Raw genomic sequence first — 13,261 nt, forward strand, 5'->3', positions numbered from 1 at the left:
TGCTCACCCCCCGGAAGGGCCCGCTGATTTGTCCCAGGTTCCTTTCCCAGATTTGTGCAATAGCAGCCAGGCACACAGCCAGTGCCGGGATAAGGTCACCCGGCGCCCAGGGCGAAGATGCCAAATTGCACCTCTTTGCTTTGGGATGTGTGTGCCCAATTGTCTTACCCACATACAGAGTGCAGGGCAGCCTTCCATATGGGCCCAGGGCAGCTGCCCCTCCTGCCCCTCTCTTGTCTTAGCCCTGCACTCTTTCTGTTGCAGTAGAAGGTGTCAGACGAATAGGTTGACAAGAACTGTTCTGTTGCGTGGACAGACCCTTTGAGTTGCAAGAAACACATGAGAAAACGCAGCAACAAATATGACGCACTGATGAAAATCAACAGATCTTTTATTTTTGCCTGGGACACATTGCTTGTTCCATTGAAGTTTCCACCTGTAACAGCTTTAAATCTAGAATCATTTTGGATATGTTACCAGTTCCAAAAAACTCTAAAGAATACCTGCTATGTGTGCACTGTGGTGGCATTGACCCCAAATATGGACCCCATGACGCATAACAGGCCAGACATGCACTGATAAAGCACCCCTTTGCCGGATGTCACATTGATACCATTTATTAACATCAGTGCCAAAAATATAAATTAAATCTATTTTTAAATACAATCTATAAGAAATAAAAAGTCTATAAAAAAGAAAAGAAAGAAGAGGAGACGAAGGCTTGTGGGTTACTAGACCCCAGTGCAAATTGCTTTCAATTTAAAGTGGTTGTAAACCTCTGAAATAAAAAAAAAAAAATGAGCAAAGCATATCCCTCTATAGTGTGTACTTGCCTCAGTCCAAAGCACTGACTGAGTGTGGTTTCTGTCTGCTCTCCCCTCCCTCTGAGTCACTTCTGATAGTTCCAGCTTTGCAGCCAAATGAGTCCTGCCTAGTTCTTGGTTGTAATATGCGGCTATAACATCTAATATCTATATTCAGACTGGAGGAAGCGGTATATGAAGGTCGGAAGCACTCAAGCCGAGTGTGGGACGTTCCTTTACAAATCCATAGATTTAAAAGTTTACAAAAACATTTACATTTTCGCCACAAGCAGGGAATGCTAACTGTCACATTGGATGTGCCCTCAACCAAACTGTCAATCCATCAATGGCCGGTGTCATAACTGATCACATGGGCAGCATCATGGCAGTTTAAGATCAAACAGAGGCCAAGATGGCGGCTTCCTTGGCTGAAAACGATAGGAGGGTTTACTTCCACTTTAAGCACTTTGATTGGCTTTTTCAGTTTTCAAAAGATATCCACAAAAACATAAGATGTGTACCTAATTTCACTGGATCCTGCTCACATTGGGAAACATCATGTATCAATCAGTCACTTATATGAGTTTCATGCAAGTCAGTGCTTAGTGGTTGTCCTCTCAAATCTGTGCCAAATCAGTAAAGGCAGTGGTAAAGTGATCAACATCCCCAGTATCAAGAGATAACGTTCTTCTGCAGCCATGGGGGAAACTCTGCAGAATGACCTTTGATTGTGACCTTTGAATGCCATGAGAATGTTCTTCACAAAGGCAGAAGTTACATTGAGTCCAAGTCAACAGGAGAATTACCATATATATCAGAGTTTATCAAATTGAGATCTTTGGTTCACAGGTTAACCAGTTAAGTTCCACTTGAGATACGATGTGCTCCATTGGAGAACCTAAGAGTCTCCCAAGACAAGTTTATGGGAAAAGCAAAACTGTATTTTTCCTCAATGGTTACAGCATGACATTGACCTCCATCGCGTTCCATAGATAAACTCGGGCCAAACATGTAGGATTATAACGTGTAGGACCCTCGGCCGGTGTTCCAGTCTTTTCAGTAGGCCTTGCCTCACACCAGTCGGTCATAGCAGCCGTTACCTCCGCGATGCACTTATTACGTAATGCTGTATCCAAAAGTCAGCCGCTACAGAAAAAGAAAGGTGCTGAGAGTTGGCCATGTCATGGCTCTGATGACAGGGTCTCCTCTTCTCCACCATGTTCCTCCTCCGGGTAATGACAGCTACAAGCGTCTTCTTGTTCTGTCTGCTTAACTATTGTGAAAGGAATTAACAAATAATAAGAAAAGGATTAGTGGGTATGTTTGGCAAAGGAAGCAAATTGGATACAATGAAAGACATTGTAATTATCCCATCAGAATAGGTGAAGCGTGACTTATAACTGTACACTTGTGCCAACATGCCAAGCCTACACCCGTGCCAAGCCTACACCCGTGCCAACGTCCCTGAAGGAGGAATCACAGAACTGTATTAATTTGGGTATGAGGGACTTTTCAGGCACATTATATAAACAACATAAGAGATGTATAAAAAGAAATGTTTATTTTATTATTATTATTGATAAAATCATATTAGCATGAAAATAATGGCTGACAAAGTATCAGTATCACTCCTCCCCTATATAGAGATTCTTCATGTTCCACACTTGATTCAAATGCCTTGTACAGTTTGTATGTGTGGGGAATGTCCAACGCGTTTCGAACAAACCTTAATCAGAGGCAGGAGTACAGTAATATAGAGTAAGGGAAATATATTCATACTTATCAGCCAAGCAATAATAAAAAAGGTACTCCCAAGGGTATAAGGTGCTCCTGGTGGGACCTGGTATGGCTGGTCTAAACCCTGGATCATTCCTGAACATACATGGACTTTGCGCTTTCATATTCACGTTCTGGGTCCTTGTGAGAACCATATCCCCTCACACCTGTCCAGATATCCCCTGGGTCTATAGACTGGGATTATATTTTATTATTGCTTTATCTGGTATTCTTTCCCCCCTTATGGAGTGTACTCCTTCCCCTGATAAAGATGTCTTCAAAACGCGTTGGGAATTCCCCCCCACACACACACCTGTACAGGAGATCTGAATCAAGTGTGGATTGTGGAGAACCTCTATATACGGGGTGAGTGATAATGATACTTTGTCAGATATTATTTTTATGCTAATATGATGTTATCATTGTAATAATAAAAGATTTTTTTTATTTATTTTTTTTTACACATATTTTTTGTTGTTTATATTTATGCCAAAAAATTCCCACATACCCCAATGAATACGGTTCTGTGATATTGCAGTTGTTTTGGCTGCTGGACCCGACACAGGTTGTTCCCTTTCTATGGGGTTTTATTATACAGTATAGCCGGATGACCTATGGCCAAATATTGTGTCAATTGTCCGATGATCGTACGCTTATGACAATTTTCCCAGCCAAATGTTACGGCCTATATAAAACTATAGAAAAAATATACATTGTAATTAGTGACAATATTGGGGTAATCCCAGGATTTTGTTGGTCTAGTATTAAAGTATAACTAAAGGCAAAACTTTTTTTTTTTTTTTTAGTTTTGGAGTGGAGGTGGATTAAATCATCTGCCGGGATTTTATTGGTTTCTGTATCCCCGATGGGGAGATTCATCCTCTCTGTGTGTCCCGTTTACCTTTATCATTAAGAGTGATAGAAAATACTAATTTTGTGTTGTCCCCAGAAAGGTAATACAGTGGAACCTCGGTTTACAAGAAACACGGTTAACGAGCGAGTGTTTTGAAAGATGAGCAACTTTTTTTTTTTTTTTAAATCCTGACTCGGTTTGTGAGTATTTGTCTCGCAAAACGAGCAGGATACAAGCCAATGGGGTGTGCAGTACCACATTTGGCCAGAGGTGTGGGGGCGCCGGTGACACTCAGAACGGTTCGGAGCCGTTCTGAGCCATTCGGAAATACTCAGGATCACTCAGAAATACTTGGAAACACTTGGAAATACTCCGTTCCCGAGTGTTTCTGAGCCTTTCCGAGGGTTTCCGAGTTCAGCCGAGCTGTCCCCGAGTATTTCCGAGACTCTCCGGCCCCCCACCTCTGGCCACATGCGGTATTGCATGCAATAGAAGTCAATGCGGAACGAATTATCTTCGCTTCCATTGACTTCTGTGGGGAAACTTGCTTTGATATGCGAGTGCTTTGGATTACAAGCATCTGGAACGGATTATGCGAGTAATCCAAGGTTTTACTGTAGAGGGGAAATTTTCAAATGGGGACACTAGTTCTGGTGACCTGGTGGTGGGGGGGGGGGGTCCCCAAGGAATTCCCTTAATTTGCAGTGATTTACTTTCACTTCCTGTTTGGCTATGGGACAGGAAGTGAATGAAAATATCCCCAATGGGACACAGATGGCGGAAAAGAAAAAAATCTGAGAGAGGTTATAACCCTCCCTTAATGTATCCAAAATGAAACCAAAAAGTTTTGCCCATAGTTCTACTTTAATATAAAACTAAAGGTGACCCTATGGCTCTGCATTCTGTCATTTCACCAGATTGAATCCCAGAAGAGCTCTTCTATATGAAAGACAAACTGAAATACAGTAGAACCTCGGATTACGAGGATAATCTGTTCCAGGAGAATGCTTGTAATCCAAAGCACTCGCATATCAAAGCGAGTTTCCCCATAGAAGTCAATGGAAACGAAGATAATTTGTTCCGCATTGACTTCTATTGCATGCAATACCGCATGTGGCCAGAGATTGGGGGGGGCGCCGGAGAGCCTCGGAAACACTCGGGGACAGCTCGGCTGAACTTGGAAAGGCTCGGAAACACTCCGGAACGGAGTATTTCCGAGTGTTTCCGAGTATTTCCTAGTGATTCCGAGTATTTATGAACCGTTCCGAGTATCTTTCAAAACGCTCGTTAACCATGTTACTCGTTAACCAAGGTTCCACTCTAAATGACTTTATAAAGGGAAATCCCAGGATCAATTTATTGTTGGTGTAGAAATAAAAATAAAACTGTATTACAATTACGGCTGCATTCACACTTCAGCGCTTTGAATCGGGGGGCAGATTTGCCGCGATTTGAAAGCGCCGATGTGTGAATGAGAAATCGCAGGAATCGCATTTCAGATGCCATTCATTTGAATGGCACCTAAAATGGTGGTGCGGGTGTGCCGCGATTGTCGCCCTGCAGAAAGCACGTCTGCCAAAAGTAGCTCCTGAACTTTTACTTGGACGACATGCTTCCCGCGGTGCGGGTTACCGCGATTGCTGTGCGATTTATTGCACGTCAAATCGTGGTAGACCCCACACCGCAATTTTAGGTGCCATTCAAATGAATGGCATCTTAAATCTCAAAAAGTCCAGCGATTTCTCATTCACACATCGGCGCTTCCAAATCGCGGCAAATCTGCCCCGCGATTCAAAACGCTGAAGTGTGAATGCAGCCTAAAAGCTGTAATTAATGGCTTTATTATTATTGTTCTAGAATTAAAATAAAACTAAAAAAGGTGAACCTATGCCATTTGAGGCCCGTACACACGATCAGGAAATCGCATGAAAAATACCACTTTCCAAGCAATCGTGCGATAATCTCACCGTGTGTACCAGGGCCTCAAGCCTTAAGCCTGGTACACACGCTTAGATTTTCGGACGACCGAATGTCCGTTTTTTGTGGCATGTGGAAAGTGAAGAGGTTACTGACAATCCGAAAAATTTTCGTACGACAGAATACAACGTCAGAAGTGACGTAACGCGTTGAATAGTTTTGTATGTATTTTTTAGTTTCTGATCACATGCCTAGGAACTCTTACAATTTATTTTGTAAGAAAACCGTAATAATGAAACAAAAATCGGACGTTAAGTTCACATCCGACAAAACATTTTTATAGTCTGCACATCCAGCTTTTGTCTGATGAAAAAGAAAAATCGTCTGTCGGAAAGCACCGGACTAACGATCCGAAAATCGACAAACAGATCGGCGTACAAAGCTTTATATCTGATTTTCGTACCGCGTGTACCGGGCGTGTCATTTCACCAGATTAAACCCCAGAACCGCCGCCCTTTATTACAGGCAAGTTTCTTTCTAGCCATAAAATACAACAAAAAGCCACTTACTTTTCATGAATGTATTTTTGATCCTTTCCAATCTTATCGACAGGCACCAAAAAAACACAATGAACACAATGATGCTGGAAACGACGGAGATGACAACGATAATGATGCTCTGATTATAGGATGGAACGTCTTGTGGGGCTAAAATGACACATGAAGCAAATGTATTATTACAAGGAGACAATCGATTAAAGGGGAAGTCCATCCTAACACTAAAATCGCTACATCTCCAGGTATCTACCATCATCTAACACTCACCTATCCAGCCCTGTAAAGAAGAAATCACTATACATACCTTCTTCTGAAGCCCCTCCGGTCCGATCCAACGCTGAGCTGTCAGCGGCGGCTTCTCTGTGGAGCAAAAAACCCTCCCCAGGTCCACCTGCACTCAGCCCCATCTGGAGATGACGGAAGAGTCAGAGATGCCATGGGAGCAGATCATGAGAACATGCAAATCAATGACTTCCAGTGACGGTCCCCAACACTCGGCCTCTCCACGATGAGAGCCCCCAACACTCGGCCTCTCCACGGTGACGGTCCCCTGCACTCGGCCTCTCCACGATGACGGTCCCCTGCACTCGGCCTCTCCACGGTGACGGTCCCCTGCACTCGGCCTCTCCACGGTGACGGTCCCCTGCACTCGGCCTCTCCACGGTGACGGTCCCCTGCACTCGGCCTCTCCACGGTGACGGTCCCCTGCACTCGGCCTCTCCACGGTGACGGTCCCCTGCACTCGGCCTCTCCACGGTGACGGTCCCCGGCACTCGGCCTCTCCACGGTGACGGTCCCCAGCACTCGGCCTCTCCACGGTGACGGTCCCCGGCACTCGGCCTCTCCACGGTGACGGTCCCCTGCACTCGGCCTCTCCACGGTGACGGTCCCCGGCACTCGGCCTCTCCACGGTGACGGTCCCCGGCACTCGGCCTCTCCACGGTGACGGTCCCCGACACTCGGCCTCTCCACGATGACGGTCCCCTGCACTCGGCCTCTCCACGGTGACGGTCCCCGGCACTCGGCCTCTCCACGGTGACGGTCCCCGACACTCGGCCTCTCCATGGTGACGGTCCCCAGCACTCGGCCTCTCCACGGTGACGGTCCCCAGCACTCGGCCTCTCCACGGTGACGGTTCCCGGCACTAACCCCTCCACGGTGACGGTCCCCTGCACTCGGCCTCTCCACGGTGACGGTCCCCTGCACTCGGCCTCTCCACGGTGATGGTCCCCGGCACTCGGCCTCTCCACAGTGACGGTCCCCAGCACTCGGCCTCTCCACGGTGACGGTCCCCAGCACTCGGCCTCTCCACGGTGACGGTCCCCAGCACTCGGCCTCTCCACGGTGACGGTTCCCGGCACTAACCCCTCCACGGTGGCGGTTCCCGGCACTCAGCCTCTCCACAGTGAAGGTTCCTGGCACTAACCCCTCCACGGTGGCGGTCCCCGACACTCGGCCTCTCCACGGTGATGGTCCCCAGCACTCGGCCCCTCCACAGTGATGGTCCCCGGCACTCGGCCTCTCCATGGTGATGGTCCCCGGCACTCGGCCTCTCCACGGTGACGGTCCCCGGCACTCGGCCTCTCCACGGTGACAGTCCCTGGCACTCGGCCTCTCCACGGTGACAGTCCCCGGCACTCGGCCTCTCCACGGTGACAGTCCCCGGCACTCGGCCTCTCCATGGTGACGGTCCCCGGCACTAACCCCTCCACAGTGACAGTCCCGGAACTCAGCCCCTCCACAGTGACAGAAGCCGGCCGAATGGCCAGATTGACATACAACGGGCCGAATGTCGGGCGGTATTTTTTGAACTGGCCGTTGTCTCCTGACATTCTGCTTGTGTGTACGGGGCTTAAAGTGGATGTGAACCCTCCATATCCCCAGTGAAGTGATCAGCCTCAGATGATACACCGAGAGGAAACAAATCTCCCTACAGAAGTATTACATCGATATCTGCTCTCTTCAGCTTGCTATAACACTTTAGAAAGTTCACATCCTGTTAGAGATTTTTTCTTCCTGTTCAGCACTGGGAGTGGATTCTTGGCATACACTGTGTGACAGCTGATTGGAGGAAAGGCACACCCCCCATATAGGCAGAGGAAGGAAGGAATGTGCAGAGCTGTGCTGTGAATAGACAAGCTCTCTGCTAATCTATTTATAGCACCCATCCGGACACAAAATTCTGCCTGGTTTTATCTCGGTTGACGGAGAACTTGTCAGAGTTATCATGCTGATAACAGAAGAACGGAGCAGCAGAAAGACACAGGACTTAGGGCTTTGGAGAGAGATAAGTAAACACTACAGATAGATGTGCCCAGCTCTAATTTCAGGAATCGGGTTTACATCCACTTTAAGTGTCCCCAATCTATGTGACTCATTTACCCGACTAGGCTAAGATGATTTCTCTACCCCGCAGACACATGATCAACCCGGCCCGACCTTCCGAGAGCTAAACAAGACCATGGGCATTGCATGGAATATGATACTGTCAGAGCTGCAGGTAGGATTTGTATCATTCCCCCCCCCCCAACCAGTAATGGACACTCCCAATGTCAGGCTGATATTGGATTTCACCTGGTGTGCAAATGATGATAGACAATCAGTATATAGAAAGGTTATAGAGAGCAAAGATTAAAAAGGAAAATGTAGCGATTGTTGAGTGAACGCGGACATGGGCGGAGATTTGGGGACTTACTTGTCGCAGTGACGGCGGCGGATGACGTAGACGGGATCTTTGTAGGTTTGGGCAGGCACACCACATCTGATGTAATAGTTCCGTTCACATAAATGACGGCGTTTATGGCTGAGCAGCTGTGAGAGGAGAAAAGTCATCAGATTATCGAACGTTCACAGATCACTACACCATACATCTTACAGGGAAGACATTGTTGTTTTACATTATATGTTATGTATTGTGGTCATTATTATGATCAGAACTAAAAAAAAAAAAAAAAATTGGTACAGCGCCTTGAAAAAGTATTCACACCCCTTGAAATGTCCCACATCTTGTCATGTTACAACCAAAACCATAAATGTATTTTATTGGGATTTTATGTGATAGACCAACACAAAGTGTCACATAATTGTGAAGTGGAAGGAAAATGATAAATGATACAAATAAATATGTGAAAAGTGTGGGGGGGGGGGGGCATTTGTATTCAGCCCCCTTTACTCTGATACCCCTAAATAAAATCTATGGAACCAATTGCCTTCAGAAGTCACCTAATTATTAAATAGAGTCCACATGTGTGTCATTTCATCCTTTTCTTTTCATTTTTTTTTTTTGGAATGTCATTCAATTCATCTTTTTTTTTAATTTTTTAATTTTAGTCTTTAGTCATCTTTAGTCACAGCAGAGCACTGTGAAGCATTGTAGCGCCCCACATAGGCTGTGGCAGTGTATGTCATACTTTATTCGGCACACACCACTGCGGCACAGTGGTATGAACAGGGCCATAGATAAGGGGGTTCCACCAGTCCTCCTGTATGGGGCCTAGGCCAGCGGGGGGCGCCCAGGCAGCTGGGTGAATCATATGTGGGCAGGGAGAGTGATCGGCACAGCGGAGGGACAATCACTGGAACCAATCCCTTGTATGGCTCTCTCTGCAGCAGCTGAAAGCTGGCTTCTTCTCCTTTCCCTCCCGCTGGCTTTCAGCTGCTGCAGAGAGAGCCATAGAAGGGATTGGTTCCATTGGTTCCAGAAATTGCTCCCCCCTCCCCTTGCCACACCCATCACCCTCCCTGTGCACCATAAGTTGCTATCTAGCTCCCCCCCCCCGTGTGCCTACACCCCCCCAGTGTACTGGTTTCCCTCCCTTCGTTCCCACCAGCAGCTGCAAGCACCTTTCCTTTCCTGAATGAACACAATGAGTGATCGGTACCGATCACTCACTGTGTTCATTCATAAACTGAAGCATAGAAAGCTGTGTTTTTTTGAGGGGGGGGGGGGAGGGTGTCCTGTCAGATTGGCTGTATGGGGTCCTGTGGTCTCTATCAATGTGTTTAAACAGTGTTGGGTATTTATGCTGTGATTGGGCTGTAAGGGGTTAGCTCAACTAAAATCAGTCCATTTTGGGTCTACAGCGACAAGTTTGATTGCCTACTGGCTCCTAATTTTTTTCAGGGATTCAGGGACTCAGCTCCGCCCATTTTTTTTATTGGAGGGGATAAGTTAGCAACAAGGTAGTTACATCGTTGTATTCCCTTGAGGGTGTAAGAAGCCGATGAAGTGCTCAGCCAACACGGAAACTTCCATGGATGGAGAGACTGATGTTTGAAGAATCTGAAAATCAAATCTGATAGAGATAGAACCTCCTGAGCAGTGGCGGCTGGTGGTTTTTTCTGCGGCAACCCCCCCGAAGGACGGTCGGGACATCAAAGCCCCACACTTACCCCATCTAGGGTGGGTAATGCCCTCCTGTGCATTACGGCGGCTTTCGCCATGCGTCTCCCTCCTCTTAGGCGTCCAATAGGATCGCCCGTCCTTTCAGCCAATCGGGAAACGGGTCTCAGACCCGTGCTTCCTGATTGGCGGAAAGGCGATTCAGTGTTAGAAAAGTGAATATTCATTTGCTATTCTAACATACCTGGGTGGGCTCGGAGTGCAATGCTCTGCTACCGGAGCCCACCCTATTTTGAAGCCTATTCGAGCCTCTGGATCTAATCAGAAGCTCCAAAAAAAAAACCCCCGCTGCTGTAATTCATGCGCCCGGCGTCCTGAAAGGGGCCAGACGCATGCATAGGGGGGTGGCAGTGGAGATGGAAAGGGCAGGCTGATCCTTAATGGACAGGCTGCCCCTGCTCATGACAAGGTCACAGCTACTACTGTGAGTACTGCTGGTGCTCTTTCACTTCCATTGCTATGAATGCTACCAATAAAAATGGACAGTGGCCAGTTACTGTGGCTCTCTTTTGGGAACTCCCAGATTTCTCCCGCCATCCAAACTTGCAGATCGATCGGCTTGCCTTCAGTCTGGCTTGGTGTGATTGTAGGGCCGCGGACCGGGGTGTCCTACTCTGAGAAGGACTTCATAGTCTGATATACAATGAAAACAGTGCTGGAGAAAACGGTGCCATTGTCTGAACTCAGGAAATACATAATAAGTGAGGCCGCGGGCGTTTGTGGTTTACTTGTGATAATTATCATACATTCGGTGATCTGTATACTAACCACTCGGTCAGACCACATTGTACCGCCAGCAGCAGATCTTAGTGTCTCTCTGACCCATAACTATATAGCAGTTTATATGGTAATAAAAGTCCAGTCCTTACTTTTTCCATGGCCGGCAGATTCCTTCCCAGCCGGGGTTAAAGGTGCCATAAGGACAATTCACACAATCTGTAGAGAAACATGAAGTCATCGTATCAATGTATTCCAATAAAGATACAAAACTTCTAGAACTGCTATATTATTATAGAAAACATCTGCTCATCCGAGGTCCTAACTAAACTCAAGTCCATTCCTGACTAACAGGGTTCAGGAACTTAAAAACGGCTTCCGGAAACCAACAGGCAGATCTTCTATCCATTTAGTGTTCTGTCATCAATCAGCCTTTTCACCCAGCAGCAGATCCCACAGCAGAGAGACGGCCCTGAGCTCCGGCCCGTCCATCATCCCACATAGAGACCGAGAGAGTCCTGATCATCAGTCAGATCACATACAATCCCAAATCCAAAAAGGTTGCAATAATCTGCAAATTTCATATTTTATTCACAATAGAAAACAAATCAAAATATTTAAACTGAGAAAATAGACCATTTTAAGAAAAAAAATGAAGTCGATGTGAAATTGATGACAGCAACACATCTCAGAAAAGTCAGGCCCGGGCCATGTTTAGCACTGTGTAGATAAGTTGGGGTGGGGCCATGTTTAGCACGGTGTAAAGAAGTTGGGGTGGGGCCATGTTTAGCACGGTGTAAAGAAGTTGGGGAGTGGCCATGTTTAACACAGTGTAGTGCCCCCTCTTTTACCAACACTCTGTAAATGTTTGGGAAATTAGGAGACCAGCTGCTGGAGTTTTGGGAGAGCAATGTTGTCCTATTCTTGCCTGATATAGGATTCTAATCACTCAACAGTCCTGGGTCTCCTTTGTTGTATTTTTCCTATTTTTAGTTGGTGAAAGGTCTGGGCTGGAGACCGGCCAGTTAAGCCCCTGGACTCTTCTACTAGGATGCTGGTGCCATAGATGCAGTATGCATTGTCCTGCTGAAATATGGAAAAGACATAATCCCTGAAAAAGACATAATCTAGATGGGAGCATATGCTGCTCTAAAACCTGGATATATCTTTCAGCATTCATGGTGCCTTTCCAGATGTGCAAGCTGCCCATTCCATTCACACTAATGCCCCACCCCCCATACCATCAGAAATGCCATCTTCCGAACTAAGCGTTAATAACAAAGACAGGAAGCCCCTCTCCTCTTTAGTCAAATTTCCATCCGTCTGACCACAGAGTGGTTTTCCACTTTGCAACAGACCATTTTTAATGAGCGTTGGCCCAGAGGAAAGTTTTCCACTTTGCAACAGACCATTTACTGTAAATCAGCTTTGGCTCAGAGAAGACAGCAGTGTTTCTGGAGCATGTTCAGATCCGGCTTTTTTCCATGATAGAGTATTACCTTGTATTTCTGGAGCCCGTGCAGTGATATCCATCACACAATCATGCCTGTTTATAATGCAGTGCCTTCTGAGGACCCCGAAGATCACTGCCATCCAATACTGGGTTTCGACCTTGTCCCTGGCACAGAAATTTCTCCAGATTCTGGTAATCTTTTGATAAATTATGTACTGTAGATGATGATAGATTTAAAGTCTTTGCAATTGAGGAAAATTGTTCTGAAATTGGACAATTTTTAGATTTTTTGCCCATTTTTGCCCATCGTTACTTCTGAGACACTCTGACTCTCGAAGATGCTCTTTTTATACCATATACTGTATCATGTTACTGACCCGTTAACCTAATTAGTTGCAAAAAGTTCTTCCAGCTCTTCCTTGTTAGTACCATTTACTTTTGCCAGCTATTTGTTGCCCCGCTCTAACTTTTTCGAGATGTGTTTTGCTGCCATTTATTTCACAATGACCTGACTTTTTCTTAACATTAATTTTCTTAGTTAAACATTTGATACGTTTTCTGTGAATAAAATCCGGGTTTATGAGATTTGCAGTTTTATGCATATTTTACACAGTGCCCCAATGTTTTCTGTAATTGGTGTTGTACATAAAAGGAGAGATATATATATATAAAAGATGACAAGAAAGCACTGAAGCAGGTGTGATGCTTTTTTTCCATCCTAAACTCTACAAAGTCTCTGGACTCCGGGGCCCAGACCAGAACTTACTAAAGCTCCGTACACAC

The 13,261-nt window shown here is 46.1% G+C and overlaps 1 protein-coding gene across 3 annotated transcripts in view; it reads right to left on the reverse strand.

The window, feature by feature from the left end:
- Positions 1–373: 373 nt before the first annotated feature.
- The window catches only part of TNFRSF9 (TNF receptor superfamily member 9), a 44,281-nt gene continuing 31,393 nt past the window's right edge, over positions 374–13,261 (reverse strand). For all 3 annotated transcript variants that reach the window (XM_073603725.1, XM_073603723.1, XM_073603724.1), the window contains exons 5-8: positions 11,178–11,244; positions 8,602–8,717; positions 5,919–6,056; positions 374–2,076 (exon numbers count right to left, since the gene is read on the reverse strand). In XM_073603725.1, the coding sequence (XP_073459826.1) occupies positions 1,985–2,076; positions 5,919–6,056; positions 8,602–8,717; positions 11,178–11,244 (413 nt within the window). In that variant the 3' untranslated portion in view covers positions 374–1,984. The remainder of the gene's footprint in view (positions 2,077–5,918; positions 6,057–8,601; positions 8,718–11,177; positions 11,245–13,261) is intronic.

Source organism: Aquarana catesbeiana, linkage group LG10, assembly GCF_042186555.1.
Source record: "Aquarana catesbeiana isolate 2022-GZ linkage group LG10, ASM4218655v1, whole genome shotgun sequence".
Classification (NCBI taxonomy): Eukaryota; Metazoa; Chordata; class Amphibia; order Anura; family Ranidae; genus Aquarana; species Aquarana catesbeiana.